Genomic DNA, 16,628 nt, shown 5'->3' with positions numbered 1-16,628 from the left:
AGCCATTGTATCCATAGGATATCCTCTGCCTAGCACATTGAAGAAGAGACCAGTTCTGAAGCTCCTTCAGCTGCTCTCCATCCTCATCCATCGCCTGCCTGGCGCGACTTCACGTAACCCTGTTCGGGGGGCATTGCGGGTACTCGGTCTTGCCCAAGGACCTCCCGCAGGCTAGTGGAGGGAAGGAGACGCCTTACTCCTCCTATTGACAGATCTCAATCTGCCCCACTACCCGGCAATAAATGAAAAATTATATTTTTTACATTTCATACACCTAGTTATTGGCGATCGCATTTCTCAACAATTTTCTGTCTTTGGTCAATCCGAGCGAGCTGTTGGCATCTCCAATTTTCACCCAATTTGAGAATCCATCTAGAGATTTTTTCTTGTCTTCCTCTGAATCTTTACTACAAGCCATTCTAACCTTCTCTTCATGAAATGTCCGATGAATTTTGCTTGTCTATGTTTATAAAGCAAAAAAAAAAAGTTTTCCCCTTATTTATTGCAATCTTATTAGGTTCATTCAATTTTCTTTCCACAAAATCTCCAACATCCCTTTGTAAAACAAGATCTCTGTTACTTCCAACCTTTTTGCACCGTCTTTATCAACTGTCCATATTTTGCTGCAGTACACATGTATCAGGTCAATGTACATATTCAAAACTTTCTTTGTTATGATAGAAAGGCTGGTGTCTGTCATTATTGTGTCCTGGAATGCTTTTTTATCATGACCAATTCTCTAATTGACGGTATGATTTAAAACCTACTGCCCTAAAATAATTTTTAAAATTTTAAAAATAACCCTCATTATTTTTTTAAAACCCCACCCTCCCTAAGATCAGCTATAAGATGACCGAGGCACCAACAATGTATAGTTAATAATCTCATACTAAAATAAATAATTTATTACAACTCTAATGTGTCCCCCAATAAAAAAGGTCTTTGAATTATTGTTTAAAAATCTGCACCAAAATTTACAGGAACAAAAAATATTATTGATTTTCAATAAAAACAAATGAACTTAAAATACATGAAATAAAAACCTAATTACTATAAGTAAGCAAAGAAATTAAATCTGAAATAAACATAAGTTTTCAAAACTAATACAACCAAAGGGATATAATTTCCAATTTTCGGTTAACAAGAGCAAAGGCAATTAATAGACTTACTTTGTGAGCCAAGTTCTCTCTTACTGACTTTGGTGTTTGAAGGGACAAGAAATTTACTGTATGAAATTTCCTGAAGACAGAAAATAAACAAATAAATTATTAAATAATAATCAGCTTAATATAATATGCCACTAGATATATCAACTGTCAAAAATTATTTTTAAAAAATATGAATTCAATGGTTATAACCAATATTTTTTTTAATTCTACAATACACTCTTAATTTCACACTATTGTAATGATGTGTATTTTCAAAAGTTCCGTCTAATTCGTTAACTACAAATTTTGCATCCTTTATTTTTTAGAATTTCAAGAATTAAGTATCTTGGTTTCCTTCATGACGTATTTTTTTGATAAATCTATTCATACTTTAAATTTCATTTGTCAATTATAATTCGAAAATTAAACGAACTCACCTGTGATGTTTAATTGAAACTCTGACGAGTCCAATTCCGAATGGGGAACAAATGAAGAATCACGCCGTGACTGTCAGGCTTTAAAGCGTCAGAACAGACATACGGAGCGGGGGTAGAAAGTTCCCTATTCAACTCTTCAACTTTATCTGGCTCCATTGTTTATTAGAAGTAATTTAAACATTTTTCTTCAAAAGTTTAAATCATTAAGCACCACTTTCACAGTGTTAATAATATGCTCCAATGGGAATTGGTATGTCACAGGTCTAATAACAGATTAAAAATCCAATAAGGATAAGGAAAAATTAACACAATTGTTTGCATTAAATAGACAAAACAAGACGCGTCCAGCCTTCTTGACAGTCGAACGTGAACTGACAGTCACGGCGTGATTCTTCATTTGTAACCCAATTCGGAATTGGGGTACGAGGTAGAGTATATATTAATAACTCATGTTGTCAGGATAAGAATCCTCATCTGATCCTGAGGTCATGAATGTGCCTGATTCTTTGCAGCTTGTCATTAACAAGTTCATGATTTTAACACCACTACCTAAGAACATAAAATACCTCATCCTGTTTAGCAGAATGTTGGAGTCCCACAAACAGGAGGCCATCTTGTGATGACACAGACTTTGACGTAGAATGACTAGACAAGTGACGCACTCTCCCTTCTTCTGGAAAATGATCTGACCTAAAGGCAGAATAAAATCACAAACATGAATGGTAAAACGATTGAACCTGTAGTTTAGGAAGTCAAACAACATTTGGGATACATTGAGGTGATATTAGCACCAAGGAAAAAGTACACAACAAACAGAGCAATGACATTGATCAGTGATTGCAACTTGTTTCATGGGCACTTAAAATAAAATGAGACAAAAGAAAGTAAAGTTTAAAAAGAAAAAAGAAAAAAGGAAAAATATTAAAATGTAAAAAAAACAACAACTTTTAAATAATAATAATAATAATAATAATAATAATAATAATAATAACAATAATAATAATAATAACAATAATAATAATAATAATAATAATAATAATAATAATAATAATAATAATAATAATAATAATAATAATAATAATAATAACAATAATAATAATAGATCTTTATTGTCCATAAATATGGCAATTTGTCATTTAGTTACACTTGTTATAACGTTATATGATAACTATAACATTGAACAGATATTTCACTCCTAATTATTCTCTCTCTCTCTCTCTTCCTCTCTTTCTTTCACGCGTGCGATATACACAACATAAACATATTCATTTCATTTTCAATTCGTTACATTTTTGGCAATTCAACACCAAATATTATCATCATTATCAATTGGTCACTTAATCTAACATTAAATAAATTAATCAGTCAATCAGTCAACGCATCAATCCTTGGTTTTGCTTTACCACACGAAACATTCAACACTTCTATTTCTGATGGAACGAATGTTGATCTATACTTGCCAGTTCTACATCCAATCTGACAAAACCTTCCCCCAGATGGCAAAATACCAAACTCATGGTATAAAATATGTCCTCCATTGTTGGCAACTGAGAATGCCTTCCTTTCTATTGCTTTTCCATGAATTCTTTCCACTCCAGCAAGAGGATGGTTTATTATTTTTGATGCCTCTTTGTAATTCTAAATCATCATACAACGCTTTATATAATATTAAGCGAAGGATAGGTCTTCAATCAACAAATCGCGAAATAAGATGAAATTAGCGGTGCAATTTTGTGTCGGAAGTAAACATAGCCACCACCATTTCGATTTCCTTGAGACAAAAACATTGATAGGAACGATTTTTCTGAGGATTTGAAGCAGAACTCTAAACGTTAAAGTTTGAAGTACATACCATTCATTAATACGAACAATCATACAACGTTTAATACTAAATGAGTGAAATGTTGTCATGAAACAAATAAATACCAAAAGAATTCATCACATAGGTGTAACTGTGCGTCGCTATTCAGCGCCGCCATTTTGAAAAAAATAAAATGGTGGCAATTATATCAATGTGCCCAGCTTGAGGCTGACTAAAGTCATAAGACACTGACATGGTCTTACAGCTGAAGGGATCACTCAGGTTGTTCCCAACACATTACATACTGTATACATGAAATACTTACAAGAAAAAAATAAAAAATACAAGTTTGCTTCCCCCATAGGGCCTGTGCAAAACTGAGTTCTATGTAAAATTGTAATCATATATGTGACCCTCCGCCTCGAAGCGGTATTAAGTCGGGATTTGGAAAACGAAGAAAATCGGTTTTAAAGTGGAAATGGTCAAAATTATCAAATTTCAGTTTTTGGTTGTTTCAGAAACTACAATCATTTTTCTACATGAAAACATAATAATTCAACATAAACATTGACGATAAGTTATATAAATTTCAAGTTTAAAAATGCAACTATCAGTGACACATTCAAAACGAGAGTTGACTTTCTCTCAGATAGCCACCCTTTCCAAGGCTTAGTAATACCAAGTCTTTTTCTCCACCAATAAGATGTAAGATATCACAGCTAAGGGCGTGTCTTTATCTACCTCAGAGAAAGCATGACTGTTTCCACAATATCATGGTTCAACCAATAATGAACTTTAAAAACTGCAAACAAGTCTAGGTTTTTCCCTGACAACCTTACAAATGAATGATTCTGATTGGTCAACGCTCATCACATGCGCTGTGGCTGTAGGCCATAATGCTCGGGCGATGCTTCATGACGTCAGCATGTGTGTGTTACATGTGTGTGTTTGTGCATTTTGATACACACCACGTGCATTTCTTTGTCTAGCTGCATTGGTGATCGAGGTGAGGGTCCTCCTTTGTCCCTCTTTTTTTATTCATGAAATTATAGGACTTGCTAAGACTTAATAGGACAACAGTTGCCTAATCTTACACTTACAGTTACAGAGATTGTTGTAGGATAAACATTTAATTTTAAGTACAAAAGCAGAATAATAAATAGAGCCTTCAACAATTAATGAACTCCCGATGGAAATACGTGTAACTAAAAAATGAAATGGATAGATAAACAGACAGAAAGACAAACCTATTAATGGATAAATAGATAGATAGATAGATAGATAGATAGATAGATAGATAGATGGATGGATGGATGGATGGATGGATGGATGGATGGATAGATAGATAGATGAAGAGGGGAGAGAGACAAAGAGAGAGAGAGAGAGAGAGAGAGAGAGAGAGAGAGAGAGAGAGAGAGAGAGAGAGAGAGAGAGAGAGAGAGAGAGAGAGAGAGAGAGAGAGAGAGAGAGAGAGAGAGAGAGATGGATGTTCGTTTTGTCGTGCTTTCTTTGTATACTGAAAGAAAAAAAAAAAGGGGGGGGGGGGGTCTTTTTAGACAATGAACAATGTGATGGAACGCTAAGGAAAACTTGAGAGATTCAATTGTAAGTCACTACACAATAAGCCCCACCCCTCCTCCTCAAGCTGTCATCTGACTCAAAATGGAAACAATGCAATGATTGATTTGACCAGCCCATTTCTTTAATTGCAATCTCATTGGTCAATATGTTTCCAGTTGATTGACTATGACTTACTTTGTAACAAAATGCTTTCTTTAAACTATCCCTACAATTCTTTGCTCCACCTCCATCCCTTTCTTCATGTCTACCTCACTCTCTCCGTCTCCCTTTTGTTTCTTTCACACATACACACACACACATACACTTATACAGGTTTCAGTCTTTATTCTATTTCCCTCGCGTCCTCTTAATACACAAGCAGTCTCTCTCCCCTCCCCCTTCGCTCCTCTTTTTCTCTATATCTCTCTCTCTTTCTTTCTCTCTCTCTCTTTCTCTCTCTCTCTCTCTTTCTTTCTCTCTCTCTCTTTCTCTCTCTCTTTCTCTCACACGTGTGTGTGTGTGTGTGTTTGTGTCTGTGTGAATGTGTGTATTTTACTCTCTCATTCTATCTCTTCCTCTCTAACCCTCTCCTTGATAATTCTTTCCATGCCCACCCGGCTTCACGTAGTTTCAAAACTGTACTTTCAAATTATAAACCCTTCTTTAACTTTTGGTATTTTGAAATCTTATTTTCTCTATTGAATAAGACAAAAATTTCACATTAATAATTCTTATTTCATTGATTCTATATTTAAATATCAAAAATTATTGAAAACGTGAGCAATTGGCATTTTTCCCCCAGTGTTTTATTTGTTTTAAGAACATCTTACATAATAATGAATAACTACAAAAGTAATAATTGGATTGTTTCAAAAATTTGTATGTACATTATTAAATGTATAATCTAAGCATATGCCAAATTTCACTATTCTCGTCAAATTTTTGATGCCCGTATCTAAGGAGTTATCTTTGCCCATTGATTTGACTGTGCGTGAAAACTGTGGTGCCTCACTTCAAAGTCGATTTTCTCAAAACTTGGTTTTCACACTCTCCCTACTTCAAACGGTCATTTCTCGGCAATGAATAATCAGAATTGTATAAATTTGGTATCAAATTTTAAAGCATAAAATAAGCTATGATTGGGTACCAAAAACCCAAAATTGAAAAATCCGACTTAATACCGTTTCGAGGCGGAGGGTCACACATTGTAATCACACATAAAATCATATCAGATTTCAAGAAAAACAAATGTCATTAACATTGAAAAATTCAATAACAGAAATTAAAATCATTACCTTTTGAATGACATAACAGAACACACAGCAAACGGATTCTTATTCGATGAAGATACAAAATATACTCTGAGGAGAGATGAAAAATTTTCAAGTAATGAATGAAAATCACATTGTATTTTCACAGCTTCATTTCTACTTGTCACAATACATGCAAAAGTAAAATATAATTATCATAGGTAAGCCATTTAAATAACTATTTTTATCTCCAAGGGTAAAAATTGCTGTTTGTCTTTAGTTCAATCCTGATGATACAGTTCCTCTTGTCTCATCAATAAAAAACAAATCTAACAGTTTCAAAAATGAATAAAATACATTTCGGGATCAATAAACTTCTTCTGCCCAAAACAAAAACATTTAAAACAGCAAAACCTTAAATAGAATCCGATAAAGGTTTTTAAACATTTTGTTGGGATAAATAAAGGTAAAAAGTAAACAATAATGGTTGCTATAGAAGCTCCAAAATGATGCATTGTTCTATAAGTCATAGATAATTATCTCCTCATTCTTGATTTTACATACTATATTGTTTTATTTGTTTCTGTTCTTGGCTGAAGAAGGATATAAGCCTTATCTGTTTTTTGTTACTTGTTGTGTTCCTTTTAAAACTTCTATACTTGCAGATTCAAGGGGCTTAATAATTGTCATACTGTATATTCCTACAACTTTGCATAACAGCGGGTTATTCATTAAAATGTTAATATAATTTGAAGAACCTTAGAGACCTTTTAGTAAAGAAGTACTGCAAAACAATATGAATGAAGTGTTCACATTATATTAAATCACCCTGTAAATGAAAGAAAAAAAAAAAAAAAGAAAAGAAAAAACCTTAAAGAAAAAGCAAACTTTGTTTTGCATAAGTAAAAAATTGCATTTGAATCGATATGTTGAAAACATGAAACAAGCATTATTGAAAACAGCTGATCTTAGGACTAAGCAGTTTGAATTGTATCGAATACAGCTGTAGCATGTCAAAGATATGAAGCTTAAGTCTCCAGCAATACCTTTTGTTCCTGAAGTGACTGACATGTCTTGAATTAGAGCCAGTAAAATTGCCATCTTTAAAACTTGAATGAAGAGAGTCTCCAGATAGAGAACTCGATAGACGACTTTTGTCCCCTGTCAAAGACAGACATGTGTTAAAATAAAACATTAAATTCTAAAATTTGTATCAATTATACCTATATAAATATTTCTCTTTATAATTTGTGAAAAAAATTGTATCATTTTTTAATACAAATGATGATTTTTAAGATTTGCACTTTAAAAAATTAAGAAGATTTCAGTTTAAAATGAAAAATGACTATAATTGTTGTGACTTGGTTTAAATATAAAGTAACAAATTTCAAATAGTGTTCCTTTAGTTAAATTGGTAAAGCCTCGCACATAAACTTACCTGGTTTGAATCAACACAGAAAAATTTGGACTGATTTTTATTTTTCTTCTAACCCCTACACTCACCAAACTATGTTTGGATACCCGGGTAAGATCTGGTGAAAATTACTCCAAGATAGACAACATCCTTCACAAAGGGTAGCAAACAATTATTACTGTCTGTTTAATACAACAGGAATTAGGCGGAAAAATTCTACAAAATACAGCTCTATGGTCATCAATGGCCTAAGTACGACTATAACAATAATAATTTTAAAAATAATAACTAAAGGTTTTATATAATGTAATATCCACTAAACGTACTCAAAGCGCTTTACAAAGGGTCCCTGACCAACATCAACAGGTAACATGTAGAATGAGACATGATGCCTGTTGGGTGATATTACAATATATCCCGACAGAGACAACACTGTTAATGACCAGGTACTCATTTTACACCTGAGTAAGGTGAGAGAATTTGAGTTAAGGACTCAACTGTGCACCGAGCGAAGTTCAAACCCAGAACCTTCCGAACTGAAAGCAATTGTCAGACCAGAAGACCACATAATAATAATAATAATAATAATAATAATAATAATAATAATAATAATAATAATAATAATAATAATAATAATAATAATAATAATACTATTATTACTACTAATAATAATATAATAGTTGTGTTCTCAAACTGGTATACTGCTTGGGTGGACCAGCTGTCAAAAACTGAATTTCAATTTTAATCAACAAATTTGATTTCAATCAAGAGTTTTTTATTGACAACAATGAAGGTGCTCTCTTAAACTGCAAACCAATTCAACTTTTATAACCCCCTCAATTTAATTCGAATTTTGACATTTAGTTCACGAGGGCATGATACTAAGCTGTGTTAATGGATCACATTTGATCAATGTGTAAGTGATGTAAGAGGACAATTTGCTCTAGTCACTGCAGCAGTAAAAAAAATTAGATTAAATCCTACTTCCAGTTTGTTGAAAGCACAGTAAAAAATGTTAGACCTAACAAAAGTAAACAATTGCATTCGGTGACAATGTTAAAACATACAGAATAGATTTTTGAACTAGCACGAGTGATAAACTAAATTAATTTTTCAACAAAAATGTTGTCATTCTGAGAGTGACAACTAAGCGTCTTCAAATATGGTAATGTAGGAGAGTTTAAGGTAAAAAAAAAAATAACAACAACAAAACATATAGAGTCCAGACACGAAGCCATTCACAATACAATACGGGACTGAGAAGAGTCAGGCCAGAATTACTACAGCTGTATCCTGTTATTGCAAGGGACAAAGGATGTACAATGCTTAACAGACAAAACAGTGGCACCAAAGTCAAAAGTTTTTTGACAATTAGTAAAGAGAATGGGCATTTTGAAATAACGCCAAATTTTATAATAAAAGTAAACAAATACAGCAAAGGATATTTGAAATATTATCCTAATTGGTGGCAACATAAATTGGAGGCATTATGAATTTTGATTAATTTCGGCAAGGGATACAATTATTTAAGACAAAAAGTTTCTGGATGGCTACTAAGAGCTAAAATATTCAAAACTGGTCAAACTGAGGTACAGTAGAGTCTTTTAAGAAATACAAAACAAAAATTAAGTACTTTTTCCTATTACTTCTCATCAACAAAACCAGAAAAAAATATACCACTTATTATAAGTTTTAAGACGTATGACTATGCAAACAAACCTATAAGAGAAAGAAGGTGGAGAATATTTACATTATACAGTTGAAAATGAGAGTAGATTAATTCATTTAACGCTTAGCATTGATGAGAGGAGATGAGACAAAAGTGAGTAATTATTTTGTCATTGATGGCGATTAGTGAATAGTTTGATTTGGTACTGACTTTAAATCTTAATTTTGTACACCATATATATATGGTGGACTCTACATCCTGTCACAACTACAACAAACACACACATACATCGGCCTCTATAGAGATGACGGACTCGCTATAACCAACAGATGACCAAGAGCGAACGAAAACATCAAAAAACAAATCTGTAAAATATTCCAAAACAACAATTTGAAAATCACAATAGAAGCAAACAAAAAAACAGTTGACTTCCTCGACATCACATTCGACATAAAATCCAATTCATTCCAACCGTTCAGAAAACCAAACAACACCATTAGCTACATTAATAAAAACAGCAACCACCCCCGTCCCGTCATTGAAAACATACCAAAAAACATAGCACTGAGGGTGAGCAAACTTTCGGAAAACAGAGAGATATTCAACGTCGCAGCCACCCCCTACAAAGAAGCACTCACAAAAAGTGGATACAACACACCATTTTTATACACAGACGCCTCCCTCTCATGTAAACCCCAACACACAAGTGAAGAACGTAAAACAAGAAAATGACACATAACTTGGTTCAACCCACCTTTCGACATAAACGTCAGCACAAACATAGGACAGCAGTTCCTGAAGTTAATTGATACACACTTTCCAAAAAACCACAAGCTACATAAAATTATCAACAGGAATACCATAAAAATAAGTTACTCGTGTATGCGCAACATAGAACAAATAATTTCAAGCCACAACAAAAAAATATTAATAAACCACCGACAAGAGCAAAACCCACCCACTAGAAAATGCAACTGCAGAAATAAAGAACATTGCCCGCTAAACAAACAATGCTTAGAATCAAGTTTAATTTACCAAGCCACAGTCACAGAAACTAAAACAAACAAGCAAGAAAAATATGTAGGACTAACAGAAAATAATTTCAAAACAAGATACAACCTCCACACCTCTACATTTAGAAACACTAACAAAAAAACATCCACAAAACTCAGCGAACATATTTGGAAATTAAAAGACAACAAAATAGACCACAACATTTCATGGAAAATTTCATCTAAAGCAACAGGATACACACCAACATCAAAACAATGTAGCTTATGCCTGGAAGAAAAATATACTATAATCAAACAACCTCATGAAGCCACACTCAACATGAAAAGTGAGATCTACGGAAAGTGTCCCCATCGGCGCAAATTCCTCTTAATTAACTTCAAACCGGAACCACTTCAAGAAACAACAACAGTCAACAAAACAACTCAGTCCTGAAGATGGCAAATTAAGCCTGAAACATTGATGTAGACTGCCCCAAACATTGTGGTAAATATTTTAAATAATAATTCGCTCCATTACTACATGTCGAGCACTTTTCGTACCATATTTGTATCAAACACGATTCAATATTTATATATATATATATATATATATCTATATATATATATATATATATATATATATATATATATATATATCTATATATATATATATATATATATATATATATATTATATATATATATATATATATATATATATATATATATATATATATATATATATATATATATATATATATATATATATCTTTGCTAATTCACTCTTCTCTTCAATTTCAGTGCAATAGAAATCTTTTATACAAACTGTTGTTCTCCTGCAAAATTAAATTCTTCTAAATTCAAAATATTTCTTTCCAAAAAGAAAAACAAACTGGTGGTAAGTGATGGTGTTGAGATTGCAATGTTTCATTTTAATAATAATAATAATTTATAAAAGACAAGCTCAGATGAATATAACATAACCATTAAAAAGATTAATACAATAAAAAAAAACAAAAGCAATTAAGATAAGAAAAATGAAACTATTTGTATTGCAAAGGACTTTACTACATGCAAAAAGTGAGCCACATCGTACAAAACAACATCAATATCAACTCAAGGGATAAACAGTAGTGATCACTTAAATGCCTGCCGTTTTAGCTTTTTCAACGGAACAGATACATTATAGAGGTAAAATATTACCATGAATCCCTATGTAGAGGATGAATTCTTAAAATGCCCAGTGACAACGGCCGAGCAAAAAAAATAAATTTTTTGTTTTTCTTATTTGTCCAGCACACACCCTCTAAAAGAAGAGAACACTAAAATCACAATGGATAATGAAAAGTAGCCTTGTCTGGTACTCCACCTTCCATCAATCAACCAGGATTAGCAAGTCACATCGATGGATGATGTAAGTGTGCACATATAAATTTGGTTTCATTCAGACAGAAACAAACCTTTAAACAATATTGAGACTCTTCAGAAAACCTTTAATTCTTTTCCCAACAGCAAAACTTGGTCTTACTTCAGTCAAAATGGTTATAGAAGAATAAGAAGAAGAATAATAAGAAGAAGAAGAAGAATAAGGAGGAGGAGAAGTTGAAGAATAAGAATAAGGAGGAGGAGAAGAAGAAGAAGAAGAAGAAGAAGAAGAAGAAGAAGAAGAAGAAGAAGAAGAAGAAGAAGAAGAAGAAGAAGAAGAAGAAGAAGAAGACTATGTTGTAAATCCGTAGAAATGAGCCAATACCCTTGTATGGAATTTTGCCTAAACAGCCTTTTTTCTTCTTCCCAACCAAAAGGCATTTGGTTGACCACCACTATTAAGCACACAATGACAATTTTATTTTTCACTAGCTACAAAAATCATGGATAAAAACAATTACCAGCTACAAAATTATAATTAAATGAGACCGCTTTATATTTTGATACCCCTAAAAACTCCCTATAAAAAGATCCAAAAGAATAACAAATACTTGTTGAAGCAGAATAACTGAAAAATATAAATTAATTTGTTACAGTATACTTTTTTTTCCTAATGTTCTTACAAAATCACTTAACTCCATTTAAAAGCTTTAATTTAACTTTTCACTTCATTCTAATCCTTGACTTTTACAAAATCTAAAAGTGTCTCTTTATTTCTCGGCTATTTTATTTGACTCCATGACTCCATGTAGCATTGACTGTATCACCTAGCTAGTAACGAAGCTTACCAAACGTCAGATTATTATCATGAGATATGAGCATGCTGAAGTTTATAATGGTTAATAAATATCTATGTAATACTCAGCAAACAATGCTTATAATCACAATAGATAAACGCAGCCAGAGTGAGCAACGAGATTGAATTTGTGACGCAATATACCCTCGCCAAAGAGCTGTTTGCTGATAGCCTGAGAGACTCGATCCAATGAATCGGAGTGTAAATATACAAGACGCCTTCGAACTGTCTTACCAGGTTTGTCACCACCAGAGTATGAAGATGCCCTGAAATAAAGAATGAAAGCAAATTACCACACAGAGATATAAAAGATATCAAACCAGGTCTTGCACTTAATAACTTGTCTTTCACAAATATCATTCAGATTATCTTCAAGCTTTACATATTCCAATATACTTTGGCATTTCTCAGGGGTTATGAGTGTCTGGACAAAGACTTAAACTTGAGCTCTTATAAACTGCAAATGAATAAAATGTGTTCAAATCGCTTTTACTTAGCTGTCATCATATCTTTAGATACATAATGAAAAATGCTATGAAATACAGAATATTTCTGTTTGTTTGCTTTTTAATTATTTATTCTTTTTAGACACTTTTTGAGATCAGAGTGAGTTCAAATATGACAATTTGCTAGAAACTAGAAAGGAACCAAGAGAGAGAGAGAGAGAGAGAGATAGAGAGAGAGAGAGAGAGAGAGAGAGAGAAAGAGAGAGAGAGAGAGAGAGAGAGAGAGAGAGAGAGAGAGAGAGAGTTTAAAAAAAAAAAAGAGGTGGGGGGAGGATGGATGGGACATTTATCCCTTGCAATGTTCTGTAAAAAGAAGACCGAATTTAAAAACAAAAAAAAGTGGTGGAAGCAGGATTTGAACCCACAACATCGATTCTGGTAAAACTTCCAGGGCAGATGTCTAAACCATGGCCATGACACCCACTTCGAAGTCGACGCATATTGTGTATATGTAGTAACAACTGATTTAATGTTGGTTAATTTTATGTTTTTATAGATATTTTATTAACTTTCCTTATTTCTATGTGCATTTGGGAACATTCCATATTCTGGAATGTGGGTAGTTGTTTAAAAGAGCGGAGTTACAAATATGTGTCTGGGAATAACGAATTTTCGTTATCCCCAGACAGGTGTCTGGTGATAACGAATTTTCATTATCCCCAGACAGGTGTCTGGGAATAATGACAGCCAGAAGTTAGACATCTTTTGTAGTTGTTCCAGGTGACTATGCAGTGTGTTAGTGTTACGCGCAATATCCACTAAAATGTGCTCAATTCAAAGCGCTTTACAAAGCCCCTGCACAAAGCTAGGCATTTTCACGCGCTATGTTAAAATTTTAGCAATAAATATATTCTAATTATCAAACCTAACCGACTGTGACTGTACACTGAGACTGAGATTGACGTTCATTCCACGTCATAAATTGGAGCAAAAAATTGACATATTATTATTATTATTATATATACCTCCATCTCTTTCCTAATCCTGTCCCAGTATTGTCATTGTGTAACCTTTGCAATTTGGGCGACCTGCTGGTGGAAGTTCTCTTCAATACTTCATCCTCCTTTCTTGAACTTGAAGGATGACGCTCTTTCACTTTCACGCATATCGATGACGGTTCAGTTTCCTCGCAATGTGAATAGATTATGGTATTATTTTGATTTAGCTTTTCATCCAAATCACTCTTTTTCAATCCTACATCGTTTTCTTTCTCATCATCGCCTGTATTTGATGGATCTTGTTTTGGGATTGAGTATGTTCCATCCAATGAGATATTACTCAAGAAACTGAGAGCTGCTAATCTTCGTCTAGAACGGTATCTCTGTTGCTTTTTAGAAGCCGTAGTTGCCATCAAAATAGATATTGTTGTTGATAGGACAGGTCAAGCAAATAATTAGAATTGTGAAAATATTAGAGATTGTATAGATTCCATCATAAATCCAATGGTTGGGGTTCAATTCATTTTCACGTCTCAACCCTAAGATACAGAGAAACAACCACAACAGTACAGCAGGGCTGCCAGATGGCTTGAGTTTGATGTTGCCAATTTGGAATTTAAAAGTAGCTATATAGAACCTCTAAAATCCATCATGTTTTGGTAATCAAAAAAACTTGACTAGACAACAATAAAAATATTATATTTAAAGATAACTAAAATTTTAAACGATTTTAAAAGAAAATTAAGAATATAAACTCTTTATGACATATATTGGTCAATTTGGTCATGCACCTGGCTATCTGGCATCTTTGTCTAACACAGTGTCTAATAGAATGAGAGCGTGGCTCTACCGTGTGAGCTATCCACGAACACACAAAAATATTCGTTTCAAACCCAAAGTCATTACTAGATCCCTCTCTCACCCACTTCTTGAGACCGCCGATTCGTTCGTACACCACCATCGCGAATAATTTTGACCAGCAGTTAAGCTTAATAGCCAATATTCTCAACACAAACATATAACATAGAAACGATTGAGACATTGAGTATGCTCCGGTGTATGGGGTGAATTTTTAATTCAGAAAAGTGAGTGGAGCAGGCACTTATGTTGGTAACAACAAGATATGAAGTGAATAGAAAAGTGCCAGAAGACAATAGAGAATAAAAATTTTTCGCGGCGGTGGTGGGGTTCGAACCTGCGACCTTATTGGTACGACAACTCCGCCTGGCAGGTGAGAGCGTGGCTCTACCGTGTGAGCTATCCACGAACACACAAAAATATTCGTTTCAAACCCAAAGTCATTACTAGATCCCTCTCTCACCCACTTCTTGAGACCGCCGATTCGTTCGTACACCACCATCGCGAATAATTTTGACCAGCAGTTAAGCTTAATAGCCAATATTCTCAACACAAACATATAACATAGAAACGATTGAGACATTGAGTATGCTCCGGTGTATGGGGTGAATTTTTAATTCAGAAAAGTGAGTGGAGCAGGCACTTATGTTGGTAACAACAAGATATGAAGTGAATAGAAAAGTGCCAGAAGACAATAGAGAATAAAAATTTTTATTTTCTATTCACTTCATATCTTGTTGTTACCAACATAAGTGCCTGCTCCACTCACTTTTCTGAATTAAAAATTCACCCCATACACCGGAGCATACTCAATGTCTCAATCGTTTCTATGTTATATGTTTGTGTTGAGAATATTGGCTATTAAGCTTAACTGCTGGTCAAAATTATTCGCGATGGTGGTGTACGAACGAATCGGCGGTCTCAAGAAGTGGGTGAGAGAGGGATCTAGTAATGACTTTGGGTTTGAAACGAATATTTTTGTGTGTTCGTGGATAGCTCACACGGTAGAGCCACGCTCTCACCTGCCAGGCGGAGTTGTCGTACCAATAAGGTCGCAGGTTCGAACCCCACCACCGCCGCGAAAATTTTTATTCTCTATTGTCTTCTGGCACTTTTCTATTCACTTCATATCTTGGTGTCTAATAGAATGTTCAGCTTGTGGTCTTAAGAGTCATGAAGTATTTTCACCATGCAGAAAAAAATCCACTTAGATACTGCGATCATTAATAAATGAACAGAAGAATGATTACTTTGTAAACTTCCAAATTGTTTCTAATAATAGTGTAAAAAATACCTATGATTTCTGCATTTACAGAATAAAAAATATCGACAAGGGGCGAAGATGTCTAAAAAGATTAATGGAATCATTTTATGACCTTTGACCCTTTTTCTTCTACCTTTCTCTGTTTGTTGATGCCGGCGACCATCGCCGGTTGACTTTTAACGTTTTGCTTTTGACCTCAACATTACATCGCAACAAACAAAAGACAAGTAATTAATTGTTCACTAACTCAGTACACCTATCATCACTTGTCATCGTGCAGCATCTAGACTTATTTGCTGCGGTTTTCTTGTTTTTAAAAATAGATCTAAAATGGAAATGAAATTAGACGATGGTTCATCAAATCCAAATGCCGATGCCCATGCAAAAAAAGCCTCCAAAACAAACGGGCATTTTCATTGACATTGCGCTCCACATCACAAAGCTTTGTTCTACCAGGGGTGCCAGCCAGAAGGCCATTTTTGTGGGAACGTATTTATTGTTGTGTTGCAATGTGTTTGTTGTTGTTTAGTTTGGCTAAGTTATTGAGAGTTGTGAATTGTTTTCATGTTGG

The 16,628-nt window shown here is 33.7% G+C and overlaps 2 protein-coding genes across 6 annotated transcripts in view; one reads left to right on the top strand and one right to left on the bottom strand.

The window, feature by feature from the left end:
• The window catches only part of LOC144962557 (CDK5 and ABL1 enzyme substrate 1-like), a 40,603-nt gene extending 26,095 nt beyond the window's left edge, over nt 1–14,508 (bottom strand). For 2 of the 4 annotated variants that reach the window (XM_078895595.1, XM_078895596.1), the window contains exons 1-6: nt 13,963–14,508; nt 12,726–12,757; nt 7,243–7,357; nt 6,242–6,307; nt 2,152–2,275; nt 1,170–1,239 (exon numbers count right to left, since the gene is read on the bottom strand). In XM_078895595.1, coding sequence (XP_078751721.1) covers nt 1,170–1,239; nt 2,152–2,275; nt 6,242–6,307; nt 7,243–7,357; nt 12,726–12,757; nt 13,963–14,348 — 793 coding nt within the window. In that variant the 5' untranslated portion in view covers nt 14,349–14,508. Of the gene's footprint in view, nt 1–1,169; nt 1,240–2,151; nt 2,276–6,241; nt 6,308–7,242; nt 7,358–12,635; nt 12,758–13,962 lie in introns of all 4 variants that reach the window. The other 2 variants (XM_078895593.1, XM_078895594.1) reach the window with 2 other exon arrangements.
• Nucleotides 14,509–16,188: 1,680 nt separating this feature from the next.
• LOC144962556 (1-acyl-sn-glycerol-3-phosphate acyltransferase epsilon-like) overlaps nt 16,189–16,628 on the top strand; it is a 34,168-nt gene continuing 33,728 nt past the window's right edge. The window contains exon 1 of one of the 2 annotated variants that reach the window (XM_078895591.1): nt 16,189–16,284. The gene's annotated coding sequence lies outside the window, so the exon portion shown is untranslated. The remainder of the gene's footprint in view (nt 16,285–16,628) is intronic. The other variant, XM_078895592.1, reaches the window with a different exon arrangement.

Source organism: Berghia stephanieae, chromosome 1 (assembly GCF_034508935.2).
Source record: "Berghia stephanieae isolate SIO BIC M18660-M18661 chromosome 1, UCSD_Bste_1.3, whole genome shotgun sequence".
Classification (NCBI taxonomy): Eukaryota; Metazoa; Mollusca; class Gastropoda; order Nudibranchia; family Aeolidiidae; genus Berghia; species Berghia stephanieae.
Note: the sequence above shows the minus strand (reverse complement) of the source record. Positions and strands in the feature narration are given on the sequence as shown.